This window comes from Podarcis cretensis (genome assembly GCF_951804945.1).
Source record: "Podarcis cretensis genome assembly, chromosome: 8".
Taxonomy (NCBI): domain Eukaryota; kingdom Metazoa; phylum Chordata; class Lepidosauria; order Squamata; family Lacertidae; genus Podarcis; species Podarcis cretensis.
In genome coordinates this window covers 93,793,402-93,820,874 of record NC_137177.1, presented here as the reverse complement: position 1 = coordinate 93,820,874, position 27,473 = coordinate 93,793,402, and the positions used below count along the sequence as shown (strand labels likewise).

General features: G+C 43.1%; 1 protein-coding gene across 2 annotated transcripts in view; it reads right to left on the bottom strand.

The window, feature by feature from the left end:
• Positions 1-333: 333 nt before the first annotated feature.
• The window catches only part of ZMAT4 (zinc finger matrin-type 4), a 284,724-nt gene continuing 257,584 nt past the window's right edge, over positions 334-27,473 (bottom strand). Inside the window, exon 7 of one of the 2 annotated variants that reach the window (XM_079989031.1) lies at positions 334-750. In XM_079989031.1, coding sequence (XP_079845157.1) covers positions 732-750 — 19 coding nt within the window. In that variant the 3' untranslated portion in view covers positions 334-731. Of the gene's footprint in view, positions 751-773; positions 1,085-27,473 lie in introns of those variants that run through there. The other variant, XM_079989032.1, reaches the window with a different exon arrangement.

Below are 27,473 nucleotides of genomic sequence, written 5' to 3'. Positions count from 1 at the left end.
GTCTTTTGCCAGAAACTTAGTTCTTCACCTCACTGCTGCTGTGGCAAAATCACATAACTTACTTAATCATGTAGTTAAGTTATATTGTCATTAAATCATTCCACTCCATTAAACTCAATGCAAAGGAAACACAAAGCAGTGTGCATAATCAGTTACTGCGTATATTGTTTGTGGGCTGAAAGCAACAACAGAAGCAGAGAACGACTGTATGGACAGATTAGATTCCCATTCATGGAGCAAATAAGCAAACCTCAGCCATTTCCACTCCTATTTCTGTTTTCGATGGAAAAAGTGTAAGTAGGTTTTTGCAGTGTTTCCAACACCTTCAATATCCTGTTTGACCAGAAGTCACAGTGTTTCGGGGGGAGCAGGGGGCTATAGGGATGGCAAAGCTGTGGTTTTCCAGATGTTGTTGGATTGAATTTTCCATCATACCTGATGATGGTTGGTCATGCTGCCTGGGACTGATGGAAGTTGAAGTCCAACAACTTCTAGAAGGACACCGGGGGCATGACTCCAGTATGTACTACAGGAAGTGATGCTTCTCTCCATCTACTTCCAAATCTTTTCTACCTGTCTCCAGTCTACATTCCAAAGGTCAAGAGCCATTTTTTTTCTCCCCCTCTCAGTGCAGATGACAAGAAGTATGCAGAATGTGGTGAAGACATCATGTTTATTTCTTGCTGAAGACTCGTTACTTACATCACAATCATGGACTATTTAATAGGATCTTATACTCTCTGAAGAAATCTAAGAATAAATATGAAAAAAGAAAAAAAATATTTTATTCCACTGGTCTCTGAAGATATATTTTACATTTTTAAACATTCTTGATTTCATGTTGAATATATATACATATCTCCAAGGGTAAAAAAATCCATCTGAATCTTGTTATGCACCACAAAATAAAATTAAAATCCATTCATTGTCCAAAGCAAAGATTAGCTACACATTAATGATGCCATACAGGAAGTGCTCATTGTCCCAGAAAGCCTCCTAGTCATAGTCAACAGCTCTTCTTTGGAGAAGAAACTGTGGTGGTAAAATGTCACTGTCTTGGATGACCTCCTACTGGTTCTTCAGGCTGCAAAAAAAAAGGGGGAGGAAGAAGCTTCTTACTCATTTGCAACAGGAATGAAAGCACAAAATTTGAGGGCTCTCTGGAGAGAGGTGGGCCAAAGAACAGGCCTTATCTATAGTAGCCGCTTTTTTATGGGATGCTCTCTCCAGGGAGGCTAACCTGGCGCCAACCATGTCATCATTTTGATTATTGACAGCTGTTTGTTTTCCAGAGTTTTGGGGCATCACCATAATATATATATTATTGCATAGTTAAATCTGCTTTCAATCATGTTTCTGTGGTTTTATTGTAACATTTACATTTTTTGTTCTAAATTGCTTTGGGACTTACTTAGTGGGAAGTGAGGTACACATTTCACAAACCTAACCAAATGATAAGCTTAGTGGCCATGCTGTGGCAAAGCCCACACACTGTTTTTGTGAAATGCTTCACGCCCCTGGGGAGGGGGAGAACTGGCATATTAAATGTTCAAATTACCTGGGGATGGGGGTCCAACATCTTCAAAATGCCCTTTCCATTCAGGTTCCTTGCCTGCAGGACTTTTAGCCATGTGACCACCAACCCCCCTCTGCAAAATTTCCTTTTAAATTCTCAAATTAACTCCAGTGTTATGGCATAAACAGCTTGCTGGACCATTTCAATGTTTCCTGCTTGTTTGTATCTTCCCACTGCACTTTAACAAAACACTGCAAAAAAGAGGAGTAAATAAAAGAGCAACCTCAATGAGGTCACATGTAGGATTGCATGTAGGTCTTGGTGTCATTGTACATATAGTTATCAAGATTGTTTTGGGGCCATGTCATTCAGCTCCTGCACCACACCAAAAAAGAGACTTGATGCAACCATAGGCACAACACAACCACAAAGACTGTTTCTTTGTTGTTGTTTTTCCCTTTCCCCATGTGCATGTGAAGACTGAATGCAGACTGAGACTGGGGGAGAAATGGAGGCGCATCCAATTGACATGTGACTGTCAATGCACAGGTCCTTTTGGACCCAGAAGAGGGAGGAATGGGGGCGGAAAGAGTGTGGGATGCTACCAGGGCAGAGCAGGCTTAGGCACACACTGCCGACCCGCACAGGGGCCAGGAACCAACATGTGAGCAAAATGGCTGGTGCCTGGTGCAAGTAGGCATTTAAAGATGAATGCACTTTACAAAACAATATGAAAACAGAAACACGGCTATCCTTCAAAATTCACACTTCTTCCAATTTTGCAATTCAGTTTTCCAGCCAAGTAACCTGTAAAAAAAATGCATATGCTGGGGTAAAGTGTCTACAAAAATGTCTATATTAGTGAAAATAACATGCAAAAATGCATATATAGGGGAAAATTAATTTGCAAAAATTACACACAAATATATTTGGAGAAATAGAATCTCAGGTAGGTGAACTGCCCAATTCCTAGAGGGTTGAATTAGGACGTGGGTGACCAGGGTTCCAATCCTTCCTCAGCCATGAAGTTCACTGGGTGGCCTTGGGTCAGTCACTGCCTCTCAGCCCAACCTCCCTCAAAGGATTAAATGAGGAGCCAGCCTGAGATCCTTGAAGGAAAAGGTGAGGCATAAAGGCAAGCAAAAAAAAATTTCTGTGCTCTGCTGGTTTTGCACCAGCAGGACAGAAGGGCCAGAGTAGCTCTGTGTAGAGCAGAAGGTCCCAGGCACAGTCCCCAGAGGACACCCTGGAGAGCCACTGCCAGTCAGTGTGGAAAATAGTGAGATGTATGAACCAATGGTCTGGCTCAACACAAGGCTGTTCTCTATATTGTTCCTTCTGTGGGGTTGATTATTTTGTCTATTCTTTTCTCTGGTGCTTTCTGTCCCAGTTTTTCCCTCTCACTGGTTGCAATGGGAAGAACAATTGGCACGCCAACGCTGATGCACTTTCCCCCCATTCTTGGTGTGTGTGTCTGGTGAATGCGAGGATCCAATGAATGCTTTCTTCTTGATGGTGCCACTGTTGGGCAGGTGGTGTAGGTGATGCTGGACATGAACATCATCTGTGAACATCTTCTCTGAGGTTGGAGGGGGAGACACACTCTACCTGGTGGCCCCTGGGCTGGGATGCCCTCCCAAAAACCACAGGAGAGCATCTAAACAACTAACAGTGAGAGAACAAATGTTTTCTTTTGGGTGCAAAAGTCATTCCATCACTATAATATATATGCCCCTGAAATCCATTACACATTCAGTGATTTTCAAAATGTGATCAAAATACTTAAACAAATCAAGATAACTATTTCCCCCTTTCAACAAAAAAGAAAGATGAGAACTTTAAATCTCATCATGATGGAACTATTCCAGCCTCTTTCTAGCAGCACAGAAGTATTAAATTAAAGTGCCTTTAAATCCCAATTAGCTTTTATAATTATTCATCTGCTAGAGTTATTATTGCACTACAGACCTCTTTTTCATATATTAGTCAGTTCTCTGCATGAGGCATGAAGCTCATAGAATAAACTTGTGGCTATTAATAAATGCTGCAGCAATTCAAATTACCCCCCAAAATAATAATCTTTTAGAAAAAATGGGGCAGATGTGCTTTATTGCTTTGGTGCTTAACAAAATTTCCTTAAGTTTTATGGAAATCTAACTGGGGAGAGTAACTTGAACATCTCTCAGGAATATATTTTGATTATGTGGGATTTTTACTTTAAAGGCGAATGAAGATGAAGGCAATGGAGGAAAACATTGTCTTCCTAGAAATGCAAGGTTATAAAAGCAGACAATGAAGACATTTGATTTTAGTGGCCCTTGTAAAGGTATATTGGGGAAGCTGAGAGAACACTGTGCTTGACAGCAAATTTAAAAATCTGGGGGGTGAGTTAAGGAATAACACCTCCCCACTCTTTTTTTCTGTGTAGTGGAGCCGACTTTGGAGAAATCAAAGCTAAATCCCAGAAGCTCTTAGCAGTGGTGCCATGGGCTCAGGGTGCTGGCCTGATGTGGGAGCCATGATGCTCACTGGGTGAGCTTGGGTCAGTCTCTGTCTCTTAGGCTTGTTGTAAGGATAAAATGTGAAGGGGAAGAACTATCACCACAGCGGTGGTGTGCGGGGTCTGGCCCCAGGTCCCGTGCACCACAGTCCAGAGGAGGAGAGGAGCAGGGAAGCTGCTGCCCACTCTCCTCCTGCTCCAGAGTAGCTGCAGCCAGGCGAGAGGTGCACTGCAGCTGAGGAGGATGGGTGGCAGGATTGCTGCCCACTCTCCTGCTCTCCTCCCCTAGAAGGATGAGGAAAATTGCAAAAGAAGCATCCCTAGAAGAGAGTGGATGATCTTGGTTAAAACAATCAAGTGGGCACATATGAGGCAAGTAGACTGATTCCAAGCAGTGGAGGGTTTTATATACTAATAGTTTCTTGGGTTCTTCTGTGCTGCAAGTGCTGGCTGGATGCCTGGCTGCAGATAGTGGGAGACTCTCAGCCGCTCTGTATTAATTCCATCTCAGGGTCCTGGGCTAATCATGAGTAATGCCAGGTGCACTTCAAGGCAGGCTATAAAAGCCATACGTGGGAGGGGCCCGGGGAGCTTCTGCCCAGGTCAAAGGACCTGATGCTGGGAGAGCGACGGTCGGGGTCTTTTTCCTGGAGCTCCGGGCAGCTGAAGGGGAGATTGGGTAGCCCCTGTTGGGTATGTTTTAGTTTATGCTTTGCATGCCTGCTGTTTATTTGTTAATAAAACTGTTTTGTTCCCCTTCCACCACCTCATTCCTTTTGTCCTGATATCCTTGGAAAGAACTGCTGTATTTGGCAGCACACTTGTTGAGCAAAAATGACAGCCCGAGCCACTGCCAACCCGAGTTGGGGAAAGGGGCTCCCGGTTTGGGCTGGCAGCAGCCACAGCATGTCAAGCAGCCCGAGCTGCCCGAACCACCTGAGCCCAAGCCCCCAACCCCCTAAAAACCTGGACATTTCCTTTAAAATGTAAAAATCCACCCAGATGGGCATATTGGCCCCCCAGAAGAGGACATGACCAGGTTTCCTCAGATGTATGGTAACTCTAATGTGAAGTTACTAATGCCTGAACTTCAGTGGTAGTCAATCCCAGACTTGGCTAACAAAATGCACTCCTCAAGACCTGGTACCCTGAGAAGACTCTCTATCCACAAAGACCCCTTAGCACTCTTCACGGTTCTGAGGGCTCCACTTGGCTGCTGTGGTGAATCCAAGGGGCTCCTGGCACATAGAGGTGTGCTATGCAGGAGAATGTGCCATTCCAGATAGTGACCCTTGAACATGACATGCACGGTGCTCTGCCTCACAGAAGGATAGTTTCTCAGTCATCAGGCGGCTGGAGTTATGTCTGAAGAAGCAAAGTCTCCCTTCTGCCCTGCAGCGTCTCTGCTCCACTGCAGTTCATGTTCCATCATCTTGTTATCCACCGTGGCAGAATTACATAATTAATTACAGACATTACATAAGCCACATTCCACCACATATACTACAATGCAAAGGAAATGCAAGGCAAAATAAAAAATATACAGTATCTTATTTGTGGGCTGAAAGCAAAGCAGCAGCAAATGCCATTCGTATTCACTGGACACAGGACAAATAAGTGAACATTAGCAATTTTTTCTCCCCTTTCTGTTTCCATTGGAATGCTCCAATGAAAGACCAACCCCAGAAATTTTGGCACCTGAGATTTTTCATTAAAGAACTGAATTCAGTTAAAATATAGCATTAGTATTATTAACTGACAATGCACTGCCTTTAAATATTGCTCTGCAACAGTTGCCTGAGGTGACTGAATCATTCCTCTCTTAACAGTAGGCTTGGCCTTGCATGAGTCGCCTTCAGCATGGTTTCTATAGTGACTATTGCACTATAGCAATTATGTTAAACATCAACTCATGTTTAAATCAATGATTAATAAAATATATTCTAGTTTTCACTAATCTATTGTATTGTTATGCGTGTGTGAGTGCCAGACTCCCCTGTGTACTGAATTTCAGACTCCCCTGTTGTGAATATCTGGGTGCCAGATACTGAACCTTTGGATTCAGCAAATGTTAAAATATAAGCCAGGCCACTTTTGTGATGAGGAAATCACCTGGGGTCATGACCCATGGGCCATTAGGAGAACAAAAGGTGACATGCCATGAGGAAAGAGATGGGGCTCTGTGGTACATGGCAAATGGGATGAGCCCCTCCCTCAACTCATAGTTAGTTAGAAGACAAAGGCAGAGTTTGAGGTGAGCTTTTAGAGTTGAAGGGAAAAGGTTACAGTTGGGTAAAGGCGGCAAGCTAGAACCATCAGAGCATGATGGTTGATTCTGTTTTGAATCTACTGCTGTGGGGGAAGCAAGACCCTCTTGGAGTGATTATGTTGTGAACCCCTCCATTGTAGGATCAGGTTGTATATATGTGTAAATAAACCATATATCATAAAGACACCACAGTCTCTGCTGTGCTTCATTCCCAAAAGGAAGCACCAACTCTGAGTAAAGTTCCTGGAACCACTGGAAATCTTGCAGAGCTCAGAGATTGGGGTGTGCAACAACAGCATGTTCACCCGTCTTCTGATGTTAACTGATTATTAATTTGGGGATAATAATGTATTTTCCCATTCTCCAAGAGAGTTAAGGTCAGCTAGGGTCTAATATTTTTATTTCTTATTCAGGATGTTGCAATCATAAGAAATCCATTCACCAAACCTTGTATGAGTCATCAAAACCAAGTGGTCAAGGAGGAGCTGTAAATCAGACATTTTAGTAATATTGTTAACACTGTTCCCATTTTTTCCAAGACACTTGGACGCATCCATGATTAGTGAAAATAATTCTCTTTGACATTCCCAGTACAAAAGGTCAGGTGGAGCACTTAGTTTATGCCAATTTTTAAAAATTAATGTACTACTTTATTATTATTATTATTATTGTTTATTAAATTTCTATACTGACCCTCATCTGAAGATCACAGAGGTGTTTGAAACATAAAAATACATCATCATCATCATCATCATCATCATAATTTATACCCCGCCCATCTGGGTTTCCATAACATAGTAAAAAACAAATACAATAATCCACAAATACAGTTTAAAATGCTACAGATTTTTTTAATTAGCCAAAGACCTAGGAAAAGTGAAATGTTTTTACCTGACACCTAAAGATATGTAGTAAAGACACTAGGCAAGCTTTCCTGGGAAGAGCATTCCACAAGCAGGAAGCCACCTAAGGAAGTTTTTTTAAAAAAACTCAAAAGTTCATCAAGTATACCTATTTAGGAATATGGGACTGGGAGGGGAACACAAACAAGCTTGAAAATGTGTTGTGATTTTGCCCAGACCAAACATGAGCTCAAGCAGACCGACTCAAGACATTTTGGTACCTGAAGAAAACCACAAAATTTTGCCTACCCCCAACCTGGAAAGAAGGGAAGTAGAGGGAGTGAAGCTCTACATCAGGAACAACGTGGGGAGTGGAGAGCTATATCAGAAACAAAGGAAGGAACATTCACATGTTCCTAGTCTTTGGAAGCCAAATGTGCTGCCCCCTACCTTGCCTCATGGGTGGGCCAGCCCTGAGCTCGTGCATATTATAACAGTCTCCTTCTAATTCTTTCAGTTCCAGAATCTATCCTAGGCTGTGCTGTGAACCAAAAAGCTCTTCAGGCCCATCCAGGAAAGACCCATCCAAAGACTCTTTGGAGAAATGTGTCTTCAAATCCAGGGGCAGGGGAACAGGGCAGCATATGAGGGTGTGCATATGAAGTGGCAGCCACAGCCTCACAGAAGTCATGTTCTGGGACAGGGATGGAGCAGGGGTGAGGCAACGCAGGGGATCCCCAGGTCTTGCTGCTACCACATCTCCAGCCCAGCACCACTGCCAGGAGGGTGCCACTTCTCTTCTGTACCCCCTTTCAAGTGCCACTGCTGGAAGCAGTAATAGAGGGATAAAATGGCTCCTGAATTTTGAGTGTGTACACATTCCTACTGGAAAACAAGCAATAGATAAGGCGTTAGCAGAGAGTGGAAGGGAGAGAAGTCAGCTTGCTCAAGAAGAACAGGCAGCTTCAGAAAGCAGGAGGGGGTAGCATTTCCTCACCAGAAGAGGCAGCAATTAATCCCCTGAGCCCAAAGAGTAGATGTATGGAAAAGGTATTAGAGAGGAAACAAACCCAGAAATGCAATAAATCGTCTAGCTAATTTCAACTTGCGTGCTGTGTTATCAAGGTGGCAGCCTGGGCTCCTGAAAGGGAGAGTGCTCTTTTGCTTGGATCTGGGTCGCCAGCTTCCCACAGGCATCTGTTTGGCCACTGTGAAACTAGGATTCTGGACTAGATGGGCCATTGACCTAACCCAAAGGCTCTTATGTTCACATAGCATTATCCCAGAGGCACTGGAAGGGGATGGAGGTCTAGGGCCTATTTGGACATCTTTTCAGGTTCAGGCAAATGCCAGTTCCCTAGCAGTATGAGTCTCAAGAATATTGCTTTAATGCCATTGGCTTTTATCTGTTCTCTCTCTCTCTATTCTTGGAGGCTGGAACTCGGTGTCATGTCACATTCATGGTTTTTGTTGAATGCAACAGTCATGCATCTTATTATCTTCTCAGCAATATAAAAACCTGTGATGGGATTGGGAATAGAGGAGGAAATTGCTTTTTGCAAAAGACCAGCTTGCTCCAACACTCCAAAATAAATCAGAATGTGACTCCAAATTGGATTATATACTTATCCAGATTTTGTGATGCAGTCTTTGTGCCTGAAAATATGTATTTTAGGTTTAAAACTGTAGTTCATTGAAAAACATTGAAAATGTACATTTAAAATAACAAATACATGCAAAATGTGTAATTTAAATAGAGATTTTTCATGCATTCCTCCAAAACATCTGCACAAAACAGGATGGAAAACCTAAGACTGAGCAGCAGCAAAATTAGAATGAAACAGAATTAGGCTATTCAGTGCATTTCTAGATGTGGTATCATTATATTGCAAACTCCTCAACTCCTAGGAGTGGCACCAATGAAGTGAAGTTGGGACACAGAAACTTAAATGTAAGAAGAGCATTCTGGACCAGATCAAAGGCCTGTCTAATTCAACACCCCCCCTGTTCTTATAGTGTCTGACCAGATGCCCAGGGCAAGCCCAAAGCAGGATCTGAGCACCAGAGCATGCTCCCCATTTGTGCTTGCCAGCCACTGGCAACTCAAAGGCATGCTGCTTCTGAACCTGGAAGTAACATAGAGCCATCATGCCTCGTGCTCACTGATGAACTCATTTTTGATGGCGTTTTCACGTGGGAGCCAAGTTCATAAATCATATGTGCTGGGTGAAGAAGTCCTTCCTTTTTCTGGTCTTGGATCCACTGTCATTTTCATTAGATGACCCTAGACTCCAGCATTATGTCAGATAAATTAAAAACACCTCTCCACACCATAAATCATTTTTGGCAACCTTCAATCATACCCACTCCCACCACCCGCTGTTTGCTCCCCCCCCAAACTAAAAAGCCTCCGACAAGGCCTTTCCTCATGTAAGAACTGCTGCAGCCCCCTGATCATATGGGTTGCTTCTTCTGAACCTACAACTGAATTATATTGTATTTATCCATAGCTCTCAGGGTGGTTCACAGCATAAAAACAGAAGATCAAAACATAAAATACATAATGAAAAGAAGAATGAAAACAAAACAAATCAATAATGCCCATCACCACCTTTCACAAGCACATTTAAAAGCATATAGCCTGATCACCTCATCTGTCTCCTGAGAAATCTCTATGTGGGACAAGAAGCAACAGTTAGAACTGGATATGGAATAACTGATTGGTTCAAAATTGGCAAAGTACGACAAGGCTGTATTCTTCTTCTCCCTGCTTATTTAACTTATATGCAGAACACATCATGTAAAAGGCTGGACTGGATGAATCCCAAACCGGAATTAAGATTGCCAGAAGAAATAACAACAACCTCAGATATGCAGATGACATGACCTTGATGGCAGAAAGTGAGGAGGAATTAAAGAACCTTTTAATGAGGGTGAAAGAGGAGAGCACAAATTATGGTCTGAAGCTCAACATCAAAAAAACAAAGTGTTGGGATACTGCCAGGGGGACAAAGGCCATCAAGCCCCCACGTTGATGCTGGACGATCCATCGATCTCTCGTAGAAACGCAGTATCAGTCAATTAGTGACACGAGCCTCAAGAAATAGCTTGCCACATTCCAGAGCTCGTGCACGCTCTATCAGCAGAGTTCTCACAGCGAAAGATGCACTCAGGAGAGTATTATTTACAACTTTATTCAGCGTTGATCAGAACAAAGAAAAAAAACATGACTACTTCCGGGTTAGCGCCATCGGTAATGGCGGAATCCTTCTAATTAGGAGGGATTTGCTTCGAGGGAATTGGGTCTTACCGCTACGGCGAAAGCGGAAACCCTTCAAAAATCACAGGCGGGTGAAGCCTGTGAGCGTGGGGATTTGGCGGGCACCTTTTGCACCCCCCCAATTCGCGGGGAATCCCGATTACAGGTTCCGGAGCGAAGCGGGGTGAGTGGCGTGGTGCTGTGAATCGACTGCTTCTTCCTCGGAGCGAAGCCGCACAGCCGTTGCCGGAGAGCGCTGACTTCTTCTTGTGACAATTCGACCTTAAAAGCAACTACCCTTGAGTAGGGAAAAATTGGAAGTATAAAAGAGACTTAATTTGACACCGAAGCGGGGAAGGTTTAAACAGGAAGTTCGCCTTCCGCTTTTGTAAATAGATCAAAGCAAAGAGAATACAAGCTAAAGCCTTGGAAAATTGACTGGAAAAGACTAAATTCCTAACACAAAAAGTATCGACCCCCCCCAAGGAAGCAGGGGAAGGAGGGGGGAAGTCTTGGACTATATATACCTGCAAGAGAGAGGGAAAGAACTTAAAATCCATCGCTCAAAACTTGGGAACGGGCTGCCAATAGACAAAGACTGCCGTGCTTTGAACTGCGTATTAACTGTGAACAGACGACTTGCTGACAGCTTGCTCAGCAAGAGAGATACATTGTGGTCAGTTTTCCTCTTCTGCTCTTAAAAATGAGGGAAAGTAACTGAAAGTAACTGAAAAGTAACAAAAATTGGAACTGTTTATTTTTTCTTATTGTTTGAGTTTAAAAGGTGTTTTTTTTTTGGACTATTGCAACTGTTTCCCCCTAGAGGAAGATTCTGAAATTGTCAAACTGTTACTAGGGGAATTTTCCATTTGCAAAGACAAACTGCGTAGCTGGGATTGACCTTGGCTCTTCTATTGTTTAAGTGTTATGGCAGATGGGAAAGAAAAAGTAGATTTGTCACTCCCAGACAAAACAACAAGGTCTGGGAAGAATTGGGCGAGAAGACCATCGGCTGCTGGTCTCTCTACTTCATCTGCGACTGTACCATCACAATCTAAGCCTAGGGGAATGTCATCAGAAGATGTTTTAGCGATTGCACTGGCTAAGATTAATGAATCTTTGGAGCAACTCAATAAAAGAGTCAAAGAGACAAATAGGAGGGTTGAAGAGACAAATAAGAGGGTTGAAGAGACAAAGATGACAGTGGACGAGACAAAAGTGAAAGTAGATGCAGCAACCACTAAAATTGACTTAAACACAGAAAGTTTAAATCGTTTGGGACAAAAGGTGAACGCTAATACAGAATCTATTCAGAAATTGCTGCAGGAATCTACTCTGACCCGACAGACCGCAGATGAAGCCAAGGAGAAAGCTGTTGCTGTGGAATTTAAGATAACTCAATTGGAAACAGAGAAAGTCCCAGATCTACAGAGGCAAATTGAGGACCATAAATTGACGCTTTCTATGATTGAACTTAAGGAAAAACAGATGAATTTAAGGATTAGAGCGGTACCTGAATTGGAGAAGGGCAGTTTGATAGACTTTTTGACACAGGAATTTGCAGAGTTTTGGAAGTCGGATTTGAAACAAGAAGAATTTAAAATTGTGAGGGCCTTCAGACTGGGAAGAGGAGGAAAGAAGATTAAGATAAGGGACTGTCTGATTACTCTCCGATCTAAAGAAGAGAGAGATAAAATTCTGGGTCTGCACTTTCAGAATCCTTTGACAATTCTGCAATCAAGTGTGGAAATTTTTAAAGATATACCGAAACATCTTTTGGATCTTAGGTCCAATTTTGGAGACTTGGTTGCCCTTCTAAGAAGGAACAAGATCATTTTTAGGTGGGAATTTCCCCAAGGTCTATCCTTTAGTTTTAAAGGAAGGAAGATAAAAATAAGATCAGTTGAGGAAAAAGACAAGTTTTGGGGAGATCACGGAGAAGATCTGCAGAAAGAACTTGGAAAAAAGCCAGGAGCTTTGGACAGAAGTTCACCAAAAAAAGGGAAAGCAACACCACTGACAGAACTAGAACAAGAACTGGGTGCTGAGGGAGGAGTAATATAGTAATTACATCATGGCACTGCAAGTATTAAGCTGGAATATTGATGGACTTAACTCCCCGGAGAAGAGATGGAGAGTCTTTCATTTATTAAAAAAAGAACAATTGGACTTGATTTGCCTACAAGAAACACATGTGATAAGGCTACACAGGAAGATTTTGAGTAATAAAAGATTAGGACATGAATTTATTTCATCAGATAAAGTAAAGAAAAGAGGAGTAGTACTCTATGCAAAGGAAAGCCTATCACCGAATTTTTTATGTAAAGATGATCAAGGAAGATTTGTTGCAATTGAAATTCAATCACAAGGAGAGAAATTTTTGATACTAGGTATATATGCACCAAATGAGGGGAAATCGGAATTTTTTAAGAAGTTACACGAGATTTTGATGGACTATATGGACTATAATATGATTTTGATGGGAGATATGAATGGAGTAGTGTCTACAAATATGGATAAGGCACAGAGACAGGTAGTTACAAAAGATGGCAGACTACCAGAGACTTTTTTGACATGACTGACAATATGGACTTAGTTGACATTTGGAGAACTAAGAACCCCATGGGAAGAGAAGGAACTTTCTTCTCTGAGGCCAAAATGACATGGACAAGAATTGACCAAATTTGGGTCACTAGGGGGCTGGCCCCGAAGATCAGAAAAGTGGAAATCTGTCCTAAAACTTGCTCCGACCACAATGCGGTGAAGATGGAAATGAAACTAACACCAATTGGTTCCTTTAGATGGAGGATGAATGACACTCTGTTTAGGAATGAAGAAGTGACTAAAAAGGCCCAAAAAAACTTGAGAGATTATTTTGAGATAAATATGAATACTAGTGTTGAAAAAAGAGTAATCAGGGACGCAAGTAAAGCAGTTATGAGAGGGTTTTTGATACAACAGAATGCAATTAAGAAGAGAACTCAAAATGAAAAAAAGGATAAAATTTTGGAAAAAATAAAGGAAGGAGAAAAGAGACTGAGAGCAAAACCAAAATCACAGGAGATCCTGAAAGAGATAAAGTTATATCAAGTACAATATATGAAATTGATGAATCAGAAAATAGAATGGAAGATTAAACAGATGAGACAAAAGACATTTGAATCGGCAAATAAATGTGGGAAATTGTTGGCTTGGCAAATGAAAAAAAGACAAAAGCTTAATACTATTACCAATTTGGAAGTGGAGGGAAAGAATATACAGAACCCAACGGAGATCAGGAAGTGCTTTCAGAGGTATTTTAAACATCTATATACACAGGAGACCCATAAAGAAATGGACATTGATCGATTTTTGAAAACAAATGGATTACAAAAAATCTCTCAAGAAAATAAGTTAATGTTGAATTATAAAATAACAGACCAGGAGGTAGAAGGAGCCATTCAGAACATGCAATTGGGCAAATCCCCAGGGCCGGATGGCTTGACATCAAGATATTATAGATCTTTGAAAGACTGGCTAGTACAGCCATTAAAGGATGTTTGCAATGAAATATTGGAAGGGAAAAAGGCACCAGAGTCGTGGAAGGAAGCATATATTACACTTATACCGAAAACAGAGTCTGAGAAGACACAGCTTAAGAACTACCGCCCCATATCATTGCTCAATGTGGATTACAAAATTTTTGCTGATATTATGGCTAGAAGATTAAAAAAGGTACTAGCAGAAGGAATCCATAAAGATCAAGCGGGCTTTCTCCCGGGGAGATACTTGTCTGACAATACGAGGAATATAATTAACATTTTAGAAAAATTACAAGTGAAGTTTAACACCAAAGCAGTTTTGATATTTGTGGATGTGGAGAAAGCCTTTGACAATATTTCTTGGAGTTTCATGAAGAAAAATGTATAGGGAATGGGGGTAGGCCAAGGTTTTGAAAACGGTATAGGTGCAATCTATTCAGAACAAAAAGCTAAATTAATTGTGAACAATGTAGTCACAGAAGAGTTTAAGATTGAGAAAGGAACACGACAAGGGTGCCCAATCTCTCCATTGTTCTTTATATCGGTCCTGGAGGTTTTGCTAAATATGATTAGAAAGGTCCAATTGGTTAAATGTATACAAGTCGGAGCTAAACAGTACAAATTGAAAGCATTTGCCGATGATTTGGTATTGACATTACAAGAGCCAGAATCTAGTACTAAAAGAGTATTGGAATTGATTCAAGAATTTGGTCAGGTAGCAGGTTTTAAGTTGAACAAGCTGAAAACTAAGGTTTTAGAGAAAAATTTAACAGTGATTGAGAGAGAGAGGTTTCAGAAGGAGACAGGATTAACATTGGTTAAGAAAGTGAAATACCTAGGGGTTAATATGACTGCTAAGAATGTGAACTTATTTAAAGATAATTATGAAAAATGTTGGATGGAAGTGAAAAAGGATTTAGAAATATGGTCAAATTTGAAGTTATCATTGCTAGGCCAAATTGCTGCGATAAAGATGAATGTATTGCCAAGGATGTTGTTTTTGTTTCAAACATTGCAAATTTTGGACAAAATGGATTGTTTCAAGAAGTGGCAGAAAGATATTTCTAGATTTGTCTGGCAGGGCAAGAAGCCCCGAATAAAATATAAGATACTAACGGATGTTAAAGAAAGAGGTGGATTTGCCTTGCCAGACCTTAAGCTTTATTATGAATCAGCCACATTTTGTTGGCTGAAGGATTGGCTACTTCTTGAAAACACTGACGTATTGGATTTGGAAGGGTTCAATAATGTATTTGGTTGGCATGCATACTTGTGGTATGATAAGGTCAAAGCACATAAAGCATTTAAAAACCATATTGTCAGGAAAGCACTGTTTATTATTTTTTTATAAGATATTTATTTTGATTTTATAGGAAAGCACTGTTTAATGTCTGGATAAGATATAAGGATTTGCTTGAAAATAAAACTCCAAGGTGGTTGTCACCAATGGAAGCAAAGGCTCAGAAAAAGCTCAATATGGAGGCCAATTGGCCAAAATATTGGGAAATATTGGAACAAGAAGGAGACAGATTAAAGCTGCAGAGTTTTGAAAAACTAAAAAACAAAGTACGGGATTGGCTTCATTATTACCAAATAATGGAGGCTTAAAATTTGGATAAGAAAATTGGCGTTCAGGTGGAGAAATCAAAATTGGAAACAGAACTGTTAGATCCTAAAACTAAGAATTTGTCAAGAATGTATAACTTGCTGTTGAAATGGAATACTCAGGATGAAATGGTGAAATCTGTTATGATAAAATGGGCACAAGATGTTGGACATAACATTATGATAGCTGACTGGGAACAGTTATGGACCACTGGCATGAAGTTTACGGCATGTAATGCCTTAAGAGAGAATATTATGAAAATGATATACAGGTGGTACATAACACCAGTCAAGCTTGCAAAAATTTACCATCTGCCTGAAAATAAATGTTGGAAATGTAATGAGACTGAAGGTACATTCTTTCACCTTTGGTGGACATGCCCAAGGATTAAGACTTTCTGGGAGATGATCTATAATGAAATGAAAAAGGTATTTAAATATACCTTCCTGAAGAAACCAGAGGCCTTTCTCCTGGGCATGGTCGCCCAATTGGTGCCAAAGAAGGATAGAACATTTTTTATGTATACAACAACAGCAGCAAGAATACTCATCGCGAAGTATTGGAAGACACAAGATTTACCCACCCGGGAAGAATGGTAGATGAAAGTGAAGGACTATATGGAACTGGCGGAAATGACTGGCAAAATCCGAGACCAAGGTGAAGAGTTGGTGGAAGAAGATTGGAAAAAATTTAAAGTTTATCTACAGAAACATTGCAAAATTAAGGAATGTTAGAAGGTTGTTGGAATGAAGTAATGTGGTTTTAGCAGAAATGATATAAAGGACTAGGTTAAAATTGATTTTTTAATTGGTGAAAGACGAGAATTACAGTATATTAAGATAAATTATTAGGATAAAAACAAAGCTGGAAAGGATTTGCTGAAACATCTAATTGAACTAGAATACAAAAAAGGGAGGTGTGAGGAGGTCAAGGAAATAAGCAAAGGAAAGAACGTTATGTAAAGGTTTGATTTGTTTTTTTATCAATTGTTTGTATTTTTTCTTTTCTTCTTTTTTCTTTTTTTGTCCTTTTATTTTTTGTATCTTTGTAATCTTTAAAATTTGAATAAATACTATTTTTTTTTAAAAAAAAAAACCATGACTGCCTGCTTCGATGTCTCAGGCACAGAGAGAGAAACGAAAGCAATAGACAAAACATAAACTTCCTGTGAACAGGAAATACGCAAACTGTGACACAACAACCTGCTCCCTTTTTAAGGTGGAACGGAAATATCCTAACATCCTCCCCCTTTCCGTGTAACCTGTAGTACCTGTGGTTCAACCCAACTGCAACCTCTGTACATAAACCTTAAGTTGTTCTCTGTTAACAACCTTAGACAACAGATCAGTGGGAATTTCATTTCCTGCCATGTAGGACACCTGAATGAGTCCTTTCTGAATACACTCTCTTGCACGATGTAGCTTAATCTGCAAGTACTTGGTTCTTTGCTTGCAACTCTCTGAGTTCAGCAAAGCCAAACAGGATCTATTGTCTTGATACACTTGTATAGGACATTTCACAATCCATGAGTGAAAATGACAGAGCATTGAGTTCTGCTTCACAGGAACTTAGGCTTACTGTCGTCTGCTTTTTGCACAGCCAGTCAAACAGACAGTGGTAGTACATGTAGCATACTCCAGAAGTGCTTGTACCATCTGTGGTGTCACATCCAAAACTAGCATCTGCAAAAATTTCTAGACCTCCAGTCTTCTGACTGGTGAACCTCAGCCTGTAGTGCAAAGTCCCTTTCAAATAGCGGGCTATGCGCTTCAGAGCTTTCCAATCCTGAACAGTAGGATTGTTGGCATGTCTGCTAAGCAGGTTAGTGCTTACAGCTATGTCAGGTCTTTAGCATCTAGCAATGAAATTCATGTTGCCTAGAATGCATCTGTACAGCGTAGTGTCAGAAAACGCTTCAGCAGTACTATCTACCTGGCAACCTGTCACCATCGGTTTGTCTGCTGGGTTTGCATCAACCAAATTCAACCTGGTTAATACATCAGCAATTTTCTGTGTTTGGTGTACCAGAAAATTACCTGCTTGGTCCCTCTCCACCTGCAGAGAAAGATAGTTGGATACCTCACCAAGATCCTTCATGTCAAAGTGGTCCTTCAGCTGAGCTAGGGTGCTTTGGTACAAAGCCTGATTCTTCCAAAACATCAGAAGATCATCAACAAAACATAAACAATACAGTTTGTTTTGCCCCTCCTCTTTGACAAACACACATGGATCAACTTTGCCCTGGTGAAAACCTAACCCTAACCCTAACCCTAACCCGGATGGGCCAGGATGGGGGCAGAGGTAAAAGCCTCCTTGAGGAGCTCGAAGGCCTCTTGCGCTGCTGGCACCCACTGGAACATGGCGTCCTTCCGGACCAGTGTGCAGATGGGGGCAACCACATGCAAAAACCCCTGTGGCGGTGGAAGTTGGCAAACCCGATGAACCGTTGCACCCCCTTTACATTCTGGGGGGGGGGCTGCAGTCCAGCACCGTCTGCACCTTTTGGGGGTCCATCTGGAGGCCAGCAGGGGAAATGATATAACTCAGGAACTCCATGTGGAACACACACTTTTCCAGCTTGGCATACAGCCGGTGCTACCTAAGGTGCTGCAGGACCAGACGGACATGCTGGCGATGCTCCTCTGGGGACGTTGAAAATATCAATATGTCATCCAAGTACGCGACCGCAAACTGGTCCAGTAAGTCACAAAAAACGTTGTTTACAAAGTGCTGGAACGTGGCCGGTGCATTGCACAGTCCAAAGGGCATGACTCGGTACTCAAAATGGCCATACTGGTTTCGGAACACTGTTTTCCATTCATCCCAGCCTTTCGAACAATTCAGCCTCACGAACAATTCAGGAATTAATGGCAAGGAGTAGCGATTCTTGATTGGTAACCTGGTTCAGCTTTCAGTAGTAGATACATGGATGTAGCCCACTGCCCTTCTTTTTAACAAAGAAGATGGCGGCCCCAGCAGGGGACGTGGAGTGAACCCCCTGACAAGGTTGTCGTCTAGCTCCTCTCAAAGGGCCCCTAGCTTAGAAGCCGACAAGGCATAAATGTGGCCAAAGGGAATATCTGCTCCTGGCTGCAAGTCAATAGGGCAATTGTAAGTCCGATGGGGTGGCAACACCTCAGCCCCTTTCTTCTCAAATACATCCACCAAATCCCGGTAGTGCTCCAGGATTAGGCTGGCATCCAGTGGCCCTGCCCCGTCTGGGGCAGTCCCATGCAAAGTGGAAGAACTGGGGGCTGGTCAGTGGGACTGCGCGGGTTCTGGCTGTGATGGAGGCAACATGGGGGGCCTGGGCACAGACATTGTGGCAGGAAGATGATGAGAAACACAGCATTTGCTCTGCCCAGGAAATGGCGGGGTCATGCCGGACCAACCAGAGGCTCCCGAGGACCACCGGAAATTGTGGGGTCTGGACTAGCTCAAATGTTAACAGTTCCCGGTGCCAGGGTGCCACCAACATGACCAGCAGACAGGTTTCATGGTTAATGAGTCCCGATGTGAGGGGGGTCCCGTCCAGGCCCACCAGTGGAACAAGTGATGCTTTTACCACCTGGTACTTCTTGGCGAAACTGATGTCCATGAAGACTCCAGAGGCTCCGGAGTCAATCACTGCCTCCAGGACCAGCATGCCCCCCTGGGGAAGGAGAATGTGGCTAGGGAGCAGGAAATGGGGTGCACAGTGACTCGGCCCCGGCTGAGCCCCTCCTAGCACAGCCGGGGCTTGTTGTTTCCTGACGCAAACCTCTTCGCCGGGCACCCTGCCATGAAATGGCCTCCCTCTCCACAGTACAAGCATAAGGCCCGCCTCCGACCCTTATCCTGGCTGGAGAGAGCGGCGGGCGGTACCTACTTGCATAGGCTCCTCCTCAAGCCCCACTGCAGCACTGGGCTCCTGGGGCCCCCTCAAGCGGTGCTTGGAATCCCTCTCGGACAGGCGTGAAAAAGTCTGTCAGGGCTACTGGGGGGGGGGTCACCTGCGCCAACTCATCCTTGAGGCGTGGATGAAGTCCCTGGCAGAAGTGGAACCAACAGGCAGCTTCATTCCACAGGGTGTCTGCAGCCTACTGACCAAACTCTGTGGCGTACTCAGTAACCGGGCGAGTGCCCTGCTGGAGATTCTAAAGGGTCATCTTAGCGGTCTGGGCTCCCTGAACATGGGGTCATTGGCCTCAAGATACGGAGTGACCCAGGAAAGTGCCAGACCTGAGAGCAGGCTAACCGTGAAGCACACCTGACTCCGTGGAGTGGGAAAGTCTGCTGTGCAGACTGCTGTGCAGGTGGCCAGCACTGGCTCACAAAACCTCAAAGGGTCCCACGCTCCCCCCTGAATGGGGTCACATCAGGCTGGGGCTGCAGCTGGGGCTGCAGCCGGGGCTGCTCGAACCTCAACCTGGAGCATAGCTACCTGTGTGTGAAGGTTCTGCAGCACCGTGGTGAGATCTGTAGACCGGGCTCCATCCATCTTGCACCATGGCCGGGACGTAGGTTGGCTACAGCAAATTGTCATGGTCTGGATTACAGGCAGTCGGAACCCTGGCTTGGTACGCCGGGACCAGGGTATTGTTCAGGAAGCAGGAATCAGCAGTCCAGGGGTCAGGAAACCAAGAGTTAGGAAGCCAAGGGTCCAAGAGTCAGGAAGCCGAAGCACAGCTAGGTGGGTAGTGTGTTGCTGTGGTAAAGAGCCAGAGGGAAATGCTGGTCTTATATACCCCTCCCGGCCCTTGCCACCAGGTACTACGAGTCTTCTGTCAAGCCTCACCTTGTGCAGCCGCACCTTGCCCTTCCAGGCCAAACTCAGGAAGGCCCCAGACCTGCAAGGCCCTACCAGTCACAGGGCTGGCTCCTGTACACACTCCTTACATTGAGGCTCCAATACTTTGGCCACCACATAAGAAGAGAAGACTCCCTTGAAAAGACCCTGATGTTGGGAAAGACTGAGGGCACAAGGAGAAGGGGATGACAGAGAACGAGATAGTTGGACAGTGTTCTCGAAGCTACGAACATGAGTCTGACCAAACTGTGGGAGGCAGTGTATGACAGGAGTGCTTGGCATGCTCTGGTCCATGGGGTCACGAAGAGTCGGACACGACTAAACAACAACAACAAAATAATGGTCGCGGTCTGTTTCTGGGCACAAATTAAAGTGCTGGTGATTACGTCAATTAAGCCCCCAACAGCTTGGGGCCCAGACACTGGAAGGACCACCTTCTACAACATGGTAGAATCATCAGGGGCTTTCTTCATATTGCCCCTTCTCCACAACCAGCAGGCAGATACAGTGGTACCTCGGGTTACATACGCTTCAGGTTACAGACTCCGCTAACCCAGAAATAGTATGTCGGGTTAAGAACTTTGCTTCAGGATGAGAACAGAAATCGTGCAGTGGTGGCGCAGCAGCAGCGGGAGGCCCCATTAGCCAAAGTGGCGCTTCAGGTTAAGAACAGTTTCAGGTTAAGAACGGACCTCCGGAACAAATTATGTAACCAGTATAGTGGCTAGGGAAGGGGGTCGTAATAGCTCAGATTTCTTCATTTTTTAAACTCTGTCCACATTCATGTCCAGAAATCCAATTTAAGGCAAGCTAACTTTTTATAAATCTCTTTGAAGTGAAGGTCAACTTCCTCTTAACAGAACAGTCACTGCTGCGACAAGGCGAAACCACCAACAGACGAGGAGCAACTACTTGGAGCAGTGGGAGGAGAAGCGAAGTAATCCCATCATGTCTCTGCAACTTCTTAGTTGGAACTGTAATGGACTGAATTCCCCTCGAAAAAGAAGATCTGTGTTTCATATTTTGAAAAAAGAACAATTGGACTTGATTTGTTTGCAAGAAACATATGTCACGAGGCAACACAGGAAACTACTTATTAATAAGAGATTGGGACAAGAATTTATTTCATCAGATAGAGTGAAAAAAAGAGGAGTAGTGATATATGTAAAGGAGAGACTTCTAACAAAATTAATCTTTAAAGATGAACAGGGAAGATACTTGGCAGTTGAAATTCAATATCAAGGAGAAAAATTTCTGGTAGTGGGAATTTATGCGCCAAATGATGGAAAATCTGAATTCTTTAAGAAGTTGCATGAGACTTTACTGGAACATTTGGATTACAACCTAATTTTGATGGGAGATATGAATGGAGTTGTATCTACAAACATGGACAAAGCACAAAAACAGGTAGTCACCAACGATGGCAGACTACCTAAAACTTTTTTTGAAATGACTGACAATATGGACTTGGTGGATATCTGGAGAACAAAGAACCCTCTGAGAAGAGAGGGAACCTTCTTTTCTGAAGCCAAGATGACATGGACTCGTATTGACCAAATATGGATAACTAGAGGGATGGCACCGAAGATAAAGAGAGTGGAAATCTGCCCAAAAACTTGCTCCGACCATAACGCAGTTAAGATGGAGATGAAACAAATAACAACTGGTTCTTTTAGATGGAGGATGAATGACACCTTATTTAGAGATGAAGAAGTTTATAAAAAGGCCCAAAAAACTTTGAGAGACTATTTTGAATTAAATATGAGTACTGATGTTGAAAAAAGAATAATTTGGGACGCAAGTAAGGCTGTTATGAGAGGATTTCTGATCCAACAGAATGCAATAAAGAAGAAAAGTCAAAATGAGAAGAAAGATAAAATTTTAAAGAAAATAGAAGAAGGGGAAAAGAAATTGAGAGCCAAACCAAAGTCGCAAGAGATTTTGAGAGAAATAAAGCTATATCAGACACAATATATGGAATTGATGAACCAAGAAATAGAATGGAAGATTAAACAGATGAGACAAAAGACCTTTGAATCGGCAAGTAAGTGTGGGAAACTTTTGGCTTGGCAAATGAGAAAAAGACAAAAGTTAAATACCATTACAAATATAGAGGTGGAAGGGAAGAATATACATAACCCAAATGAGATCAGAAACTGCTTTCAAAAGTACTTTAAACAACTATATTCAAAAGGGCCACAGAAAGACATAGACATAGAACGTTTCTTAAGGATAAATGGATTACAGGAAATTTCACAAGTAAACAAATTGATGTTGAACTACAAAATATCAGAACAGGAAATAGAAGGTGCCATTCAGAGCATGCAATTGGGCAAGTCTCCAGGACCAGATGGGCTGACCTCCAGGTATTACAAATCTTTGAAGGACTATTTAATACAACCTCTCAAGGAGGTCTGTAATGAGATTTTGGCGGGGGAAAGGGCGCCGGAGTCGTGGAAAGATGCATACATCACGCTTATACCGAAAACAGAGACTGAAAAGACTCAACTTAAGAACTATCGCCCCATATCTTTATTAAATGTGGATTATAAAATTTTTGCTGATATTTTGGCTAGAAGATTGAAAAAAGTGTTGGTGGATGAGATTCATAAAGACCAGGCAGGCTTTCTCCCGGGAAGGCATTTGTCTGATAATTTGAGGAACTTAATTGATATTTTGGAAAAGTTAGAGGTTGATATAAACACGAAAGCAGTTTCCATATTGGTGGACGCGGAGAAAGCCTTTGACAATATTTCCTGGAGTTTTATGAAAAAGAATTTACATGGTATGGGGGTAGGGCAAGGGTTTGAAAACGGTATAGGCGCAATTTATTCGGAACAAAAAGCAAAATTAATTGTAAATAATGTGGTTACGGAGGAGTTTAAGATAGAAAAAGGGACACGACAGGGGTGCCCAATCTCCCCACTGCTTTTTATATCGGTCTTGGAGGTTTTGCTGAACATGATAAGAAAAGACCAGTTGGTTAGAGGTCGGAGCTAAACAGTACAAATTGAGAGCATTTGCAGATGACCTAGTTTTAACGTTACAGGAGCCAGAATCTAGTACGAAAAGGGTTTTAGACCTAATTAATGAATTTGGTCAAGTAGCAGGATTTAAACTAAATAAGTTAAAAACAAAAGTTCTAGAGAAAAATCTAACATCAATGGAAAAGGAAAGGTTTCAGAACAAGACTGGTTTGACGGTGGTTAAGAAAGTTAAATATTTGGGGATTAAGATGACAGCGAAGAATGTGAACCTATTTAAAGATAATTATGAAAAATGCTGGTCAGAAGTGAAAAGAGATTTAGAAATATGGTCAAACTTGAAGCTTTCCTTGTTGGGCCGAATTGCAGTCATAAAAATGAATGTATTGCCTAGAATGTTATTTTTGTTCCAAACATTGCAAATTGTGGACAAAATGGACTGTTTCAAGAAGTGGCAGAAATATATCTCTAAATTTGTCTGGCAGGGCAAAAAGCCCAGAATAAAATTTAAGATTTTAATCGATGTAAAGGAAAGGGGGGGGGGGGCTTTGCCCTGCCGGACTTCAAACTCTATTATGAATCAGCAGCTTTTTGCTGGTTGAAAGACTGGCTGCTTCTTGAGAATACAGACATTTTGGATTTGGAAGATTTTAATAATGCCTTTGGGTGGCATGCATATTTATGATATGACAAGGTTAAGGTTCATAAAATGTTTAAAAACCATATTGTCAGGAAAGCACTATTTAATGTTTGGATAAGATACAAAGATTTATTGGAAGATAAAACCCCAAGGTGGTTGTCACCGATGGAAGCTAAAGCTCTCAAAAAACTTAACATGGAGTCCAATTGGCCAAAATATTGTGAGATTCTGGAACAAGAGGGAGACAAATGGAAATTGCAGAGTTTTGAGAAATTAAAGAGTAAAGTACGAGATTGGCTACATTACTATCAGATAATGGAGGTATATAAAATGGACTAAAAAATCGGATTCCAGGTGGAAAAATCGAAATTAGAAACAGAATTGTTAGAACCTAAAACTAAGAATCTGTCTAAGATGTATAACTTGCTGTTGAAATGGAACACTCAGGATGAAACTGTGAAGTCTGTTATGATTAAATGGGCACAAGACGTTGGTCACAACATTATGTTTGCTGACTGGGAACAGTTATGGAACACCAGTTTGAAATTTACGGCTTGTAATGCCTTAAGAGAGAATGTTATGAAAATGATTTATAGGTGGTACATAACTCCAGTCAAGCTTGCAAAAATTTATCATTTGCCTGATAACAAATGTTGGAAGTGTAAAGAAACCGAAGGTACATTCTTTCACCTTTGGTGGACTTGCCCAAGGATTAAGGCCTTCTGGGAAATGATATATAATGAATTGAAAAAAGTACTTAAGTACACTTTCTTGAAGAAACCAGAGGCCTTTCTTCTGGGCATGGTTGGCCAATTGGTGCCAAAGAAGGACAGAACCTTCTTTATGTATGCAACAACAGCAGCAAGAATACTGATTGCAAAACATTGGAAGACACAAGATCTACCCACTCTGGAAGAATGGCAAATGAAGATGATCGACTATATGGGACTGGCAGAAATTGAGGCATCTAATCATAAGCCTGCATTTTTATCAAAGCTTATATTTTTGATTAAGGCCTGTATATTAAGATGAGCTTAAAGATTTTCAAATGTTTCATGCCAGGCAGAAGACCAGCTGCCTAAGAACCTTGGCAATGTTTATTCTCCTGGACAAGGGGGCCCCCTGATTTATAGCAGAAAACAATTCTCAAAGTCGTAAAAAGGGAATTACAGGCTGAGAGCGAGGACACTGACCTTGCATGTTGCAAAGTACAATTAAGCTGTAAGAGTGGTTAATAGTAGGTAATAGTTGGTAAATAGTAAAATAAAACCATGTGCCATGTGCCATGTTGGTTAATAGTTGGTAAATAGTAAAATAAAACCATGTGCCTCCCATTAAACTTGAGCCATATTTTCCTAAGGTTAAAACGCCAAGAGCATCTGGCTGGCAGAAAGGAAGAGAGTATTTTGGGAAGTCTTTTTCTAAAGTTGTTTCTTTCTTAAACTGAGATCCTTTTAAGATTTCTTTTCCTTTTAAAAGATTATTTATGTTATGTATTAAATATATTGGCTTAAATGTAATTATGCAAATGTCAGGGACTCAGCGGGAGCGCAGGGAGGAGAGGAGATGGAGAGCGAGGGGGAGCAATCCGAGGGCAGCGTAGGAGAATATGACAGCAGCCCGATAGATTCCATGAGCCTCTCCAGCGAATCGGAAGATTCACAGAAGGGGGCGCCGATGGGCAGGGCAAGGGGCGACCCAAGGGGGACACCCCAGAAGCAAGGGGCCAGCGGGGACTCCCAGAGCAGCAATTGGAAATCAGGACCAGCTTCCCCACCAGAGCGTAGTGGGGGGGAGGAGTCCCAGGTGTCAGAGCCCACATATGCACCACCAGTGAGAGAAGATGAGTCAGGGTTGACCACGCCTCCATCGGAGAGCGAGTTAACGGTCAAGAGGAAAGTTGCAGGCTGGGCGCGCGCGCCAAGTTCAAAGGTACAGGCGAGCGGCACAGAAGGTAGCCCGGATAGGGAACCAGGTCCTAAAGCCCGCCGGAAGGAGGGGCAAGAATCGTCAGGGTCAGCGTCAGAGGAGTCCAGGAAGGATGAGACCCTAGCGGGCAGGAGGGCCCAGAGGAGAAAGGAACTTAGGAAGAGGTGGAGCAAGGCGAGGGTCTTAAACTGGTGTGGAAGGGGAGGAGACTCAGACGGGACTTCGCCGGTCTAAGGTCGAGACGTAGAGCTGCACGCTGCGGCTTTAAAATGGAAACTGAATCTCAATAAAGACTTTTGTACATAACTACAGCCTAGCGTTGGTCCTCTGTGAGCTGGGACCTGGAGGCAGCTCTGACAGTAAGTCCCGTCTCAGACTCAAAGAACCTCGCAACGTGAGAGGACGCAGCGAGGGGCGAAGATTGGTGCTTCGCGAGCTCACAAAAGCAGCACAAGATGACTACAGAAGAACGACTGGCAGCTTTGCAAGATGCCGTGGTACAACTTAACGCAGAAATACGAGCGGCAAAGAGGAGAGAAGAGGAATCAGATGCTGTCTGCAAGGATCTCCAAACCAGGTTGGAAATGTTGACTAAACAGGGGCCACCGGGAGCCAAATCAGAAGGGATCGGGCTCGGGAAGAGAGGGGGGAGCCTGGTGTCGCATTTCGATGGGAGTCTGCAGCAATATCCTAACTTCAGAGCAGACGTAGTTTTTGCGCTAAAGTTGCTGGAGAAGGACTTTAGAGATGAGCAGGAGAAAGTAGGCTTCATACTAACGCATCTCCATGGAGAAGCTAAAGCGTGGTTGCGCAATCTGTGGAGAGATAATGATCCAGCCCTCCAAAACGCAAAAGCCTTCATTAAGGCAATGGACGATTGTTTTTTATCGGAGATAGATGTGGATGTCGCTAGAAAAGAGATTCACGGTTTGAAACAAGGCAGAGCCACTGTAAGGCAATATCATTCCCGCTTTTTTGCATTGGTCAATGCGCTGGGATGGGAAAAAGACTCAGCGTCCGTCAGGGACCTGTTCTGGGAGGGGCTGAACGGGGCTGTGAAAGACGAAATCGCAAGGGGGGAGAGACCACGGAGCACTCAAGAAGTGGTCCAGAAGGCGCTGACGATTGGTGTGCGGCTAGAAGAACGTCCCTGGAGCAAAGATGAAGGGCGTTGGGGATGCACGCCAGCAAGGGCACCTCCTTTCTTTCCCAGAGACTCAGCGCGCGCTCAATCCACGCCTCCACTGGGAGGGGGAGAGGAGCCGATGGAGATAGGTGGTGCCAAGGCTCAGTCAGCAACCAGAGCCCTAGCACCAGGAGCAGCCAAGGTGAAGCCTCCTAGAGGGAACAGGAAGTGTTACATCTGCGAAAGTGCTCAGCATATGGCAAAAGAGTGCCCCCAGAGGCTCCGCAAGCACAATGCAGCCTCAGCAAAAGTAACAGAAGCAGCTCAGCAGAGGGAACCGCAGCAGGGAAACGACGAAGTCTGGCTGGAAGCAGAGCCGCTGGGGCCCAGCCAGACGAGTCAGTGAAGCAGTCCCCAGGAATCTTACAGCCCACAGACCCCCTCCTGCCCAAACCAGTGGTGCAGCTCACCGCAACACTCCAGCTTCCCAAT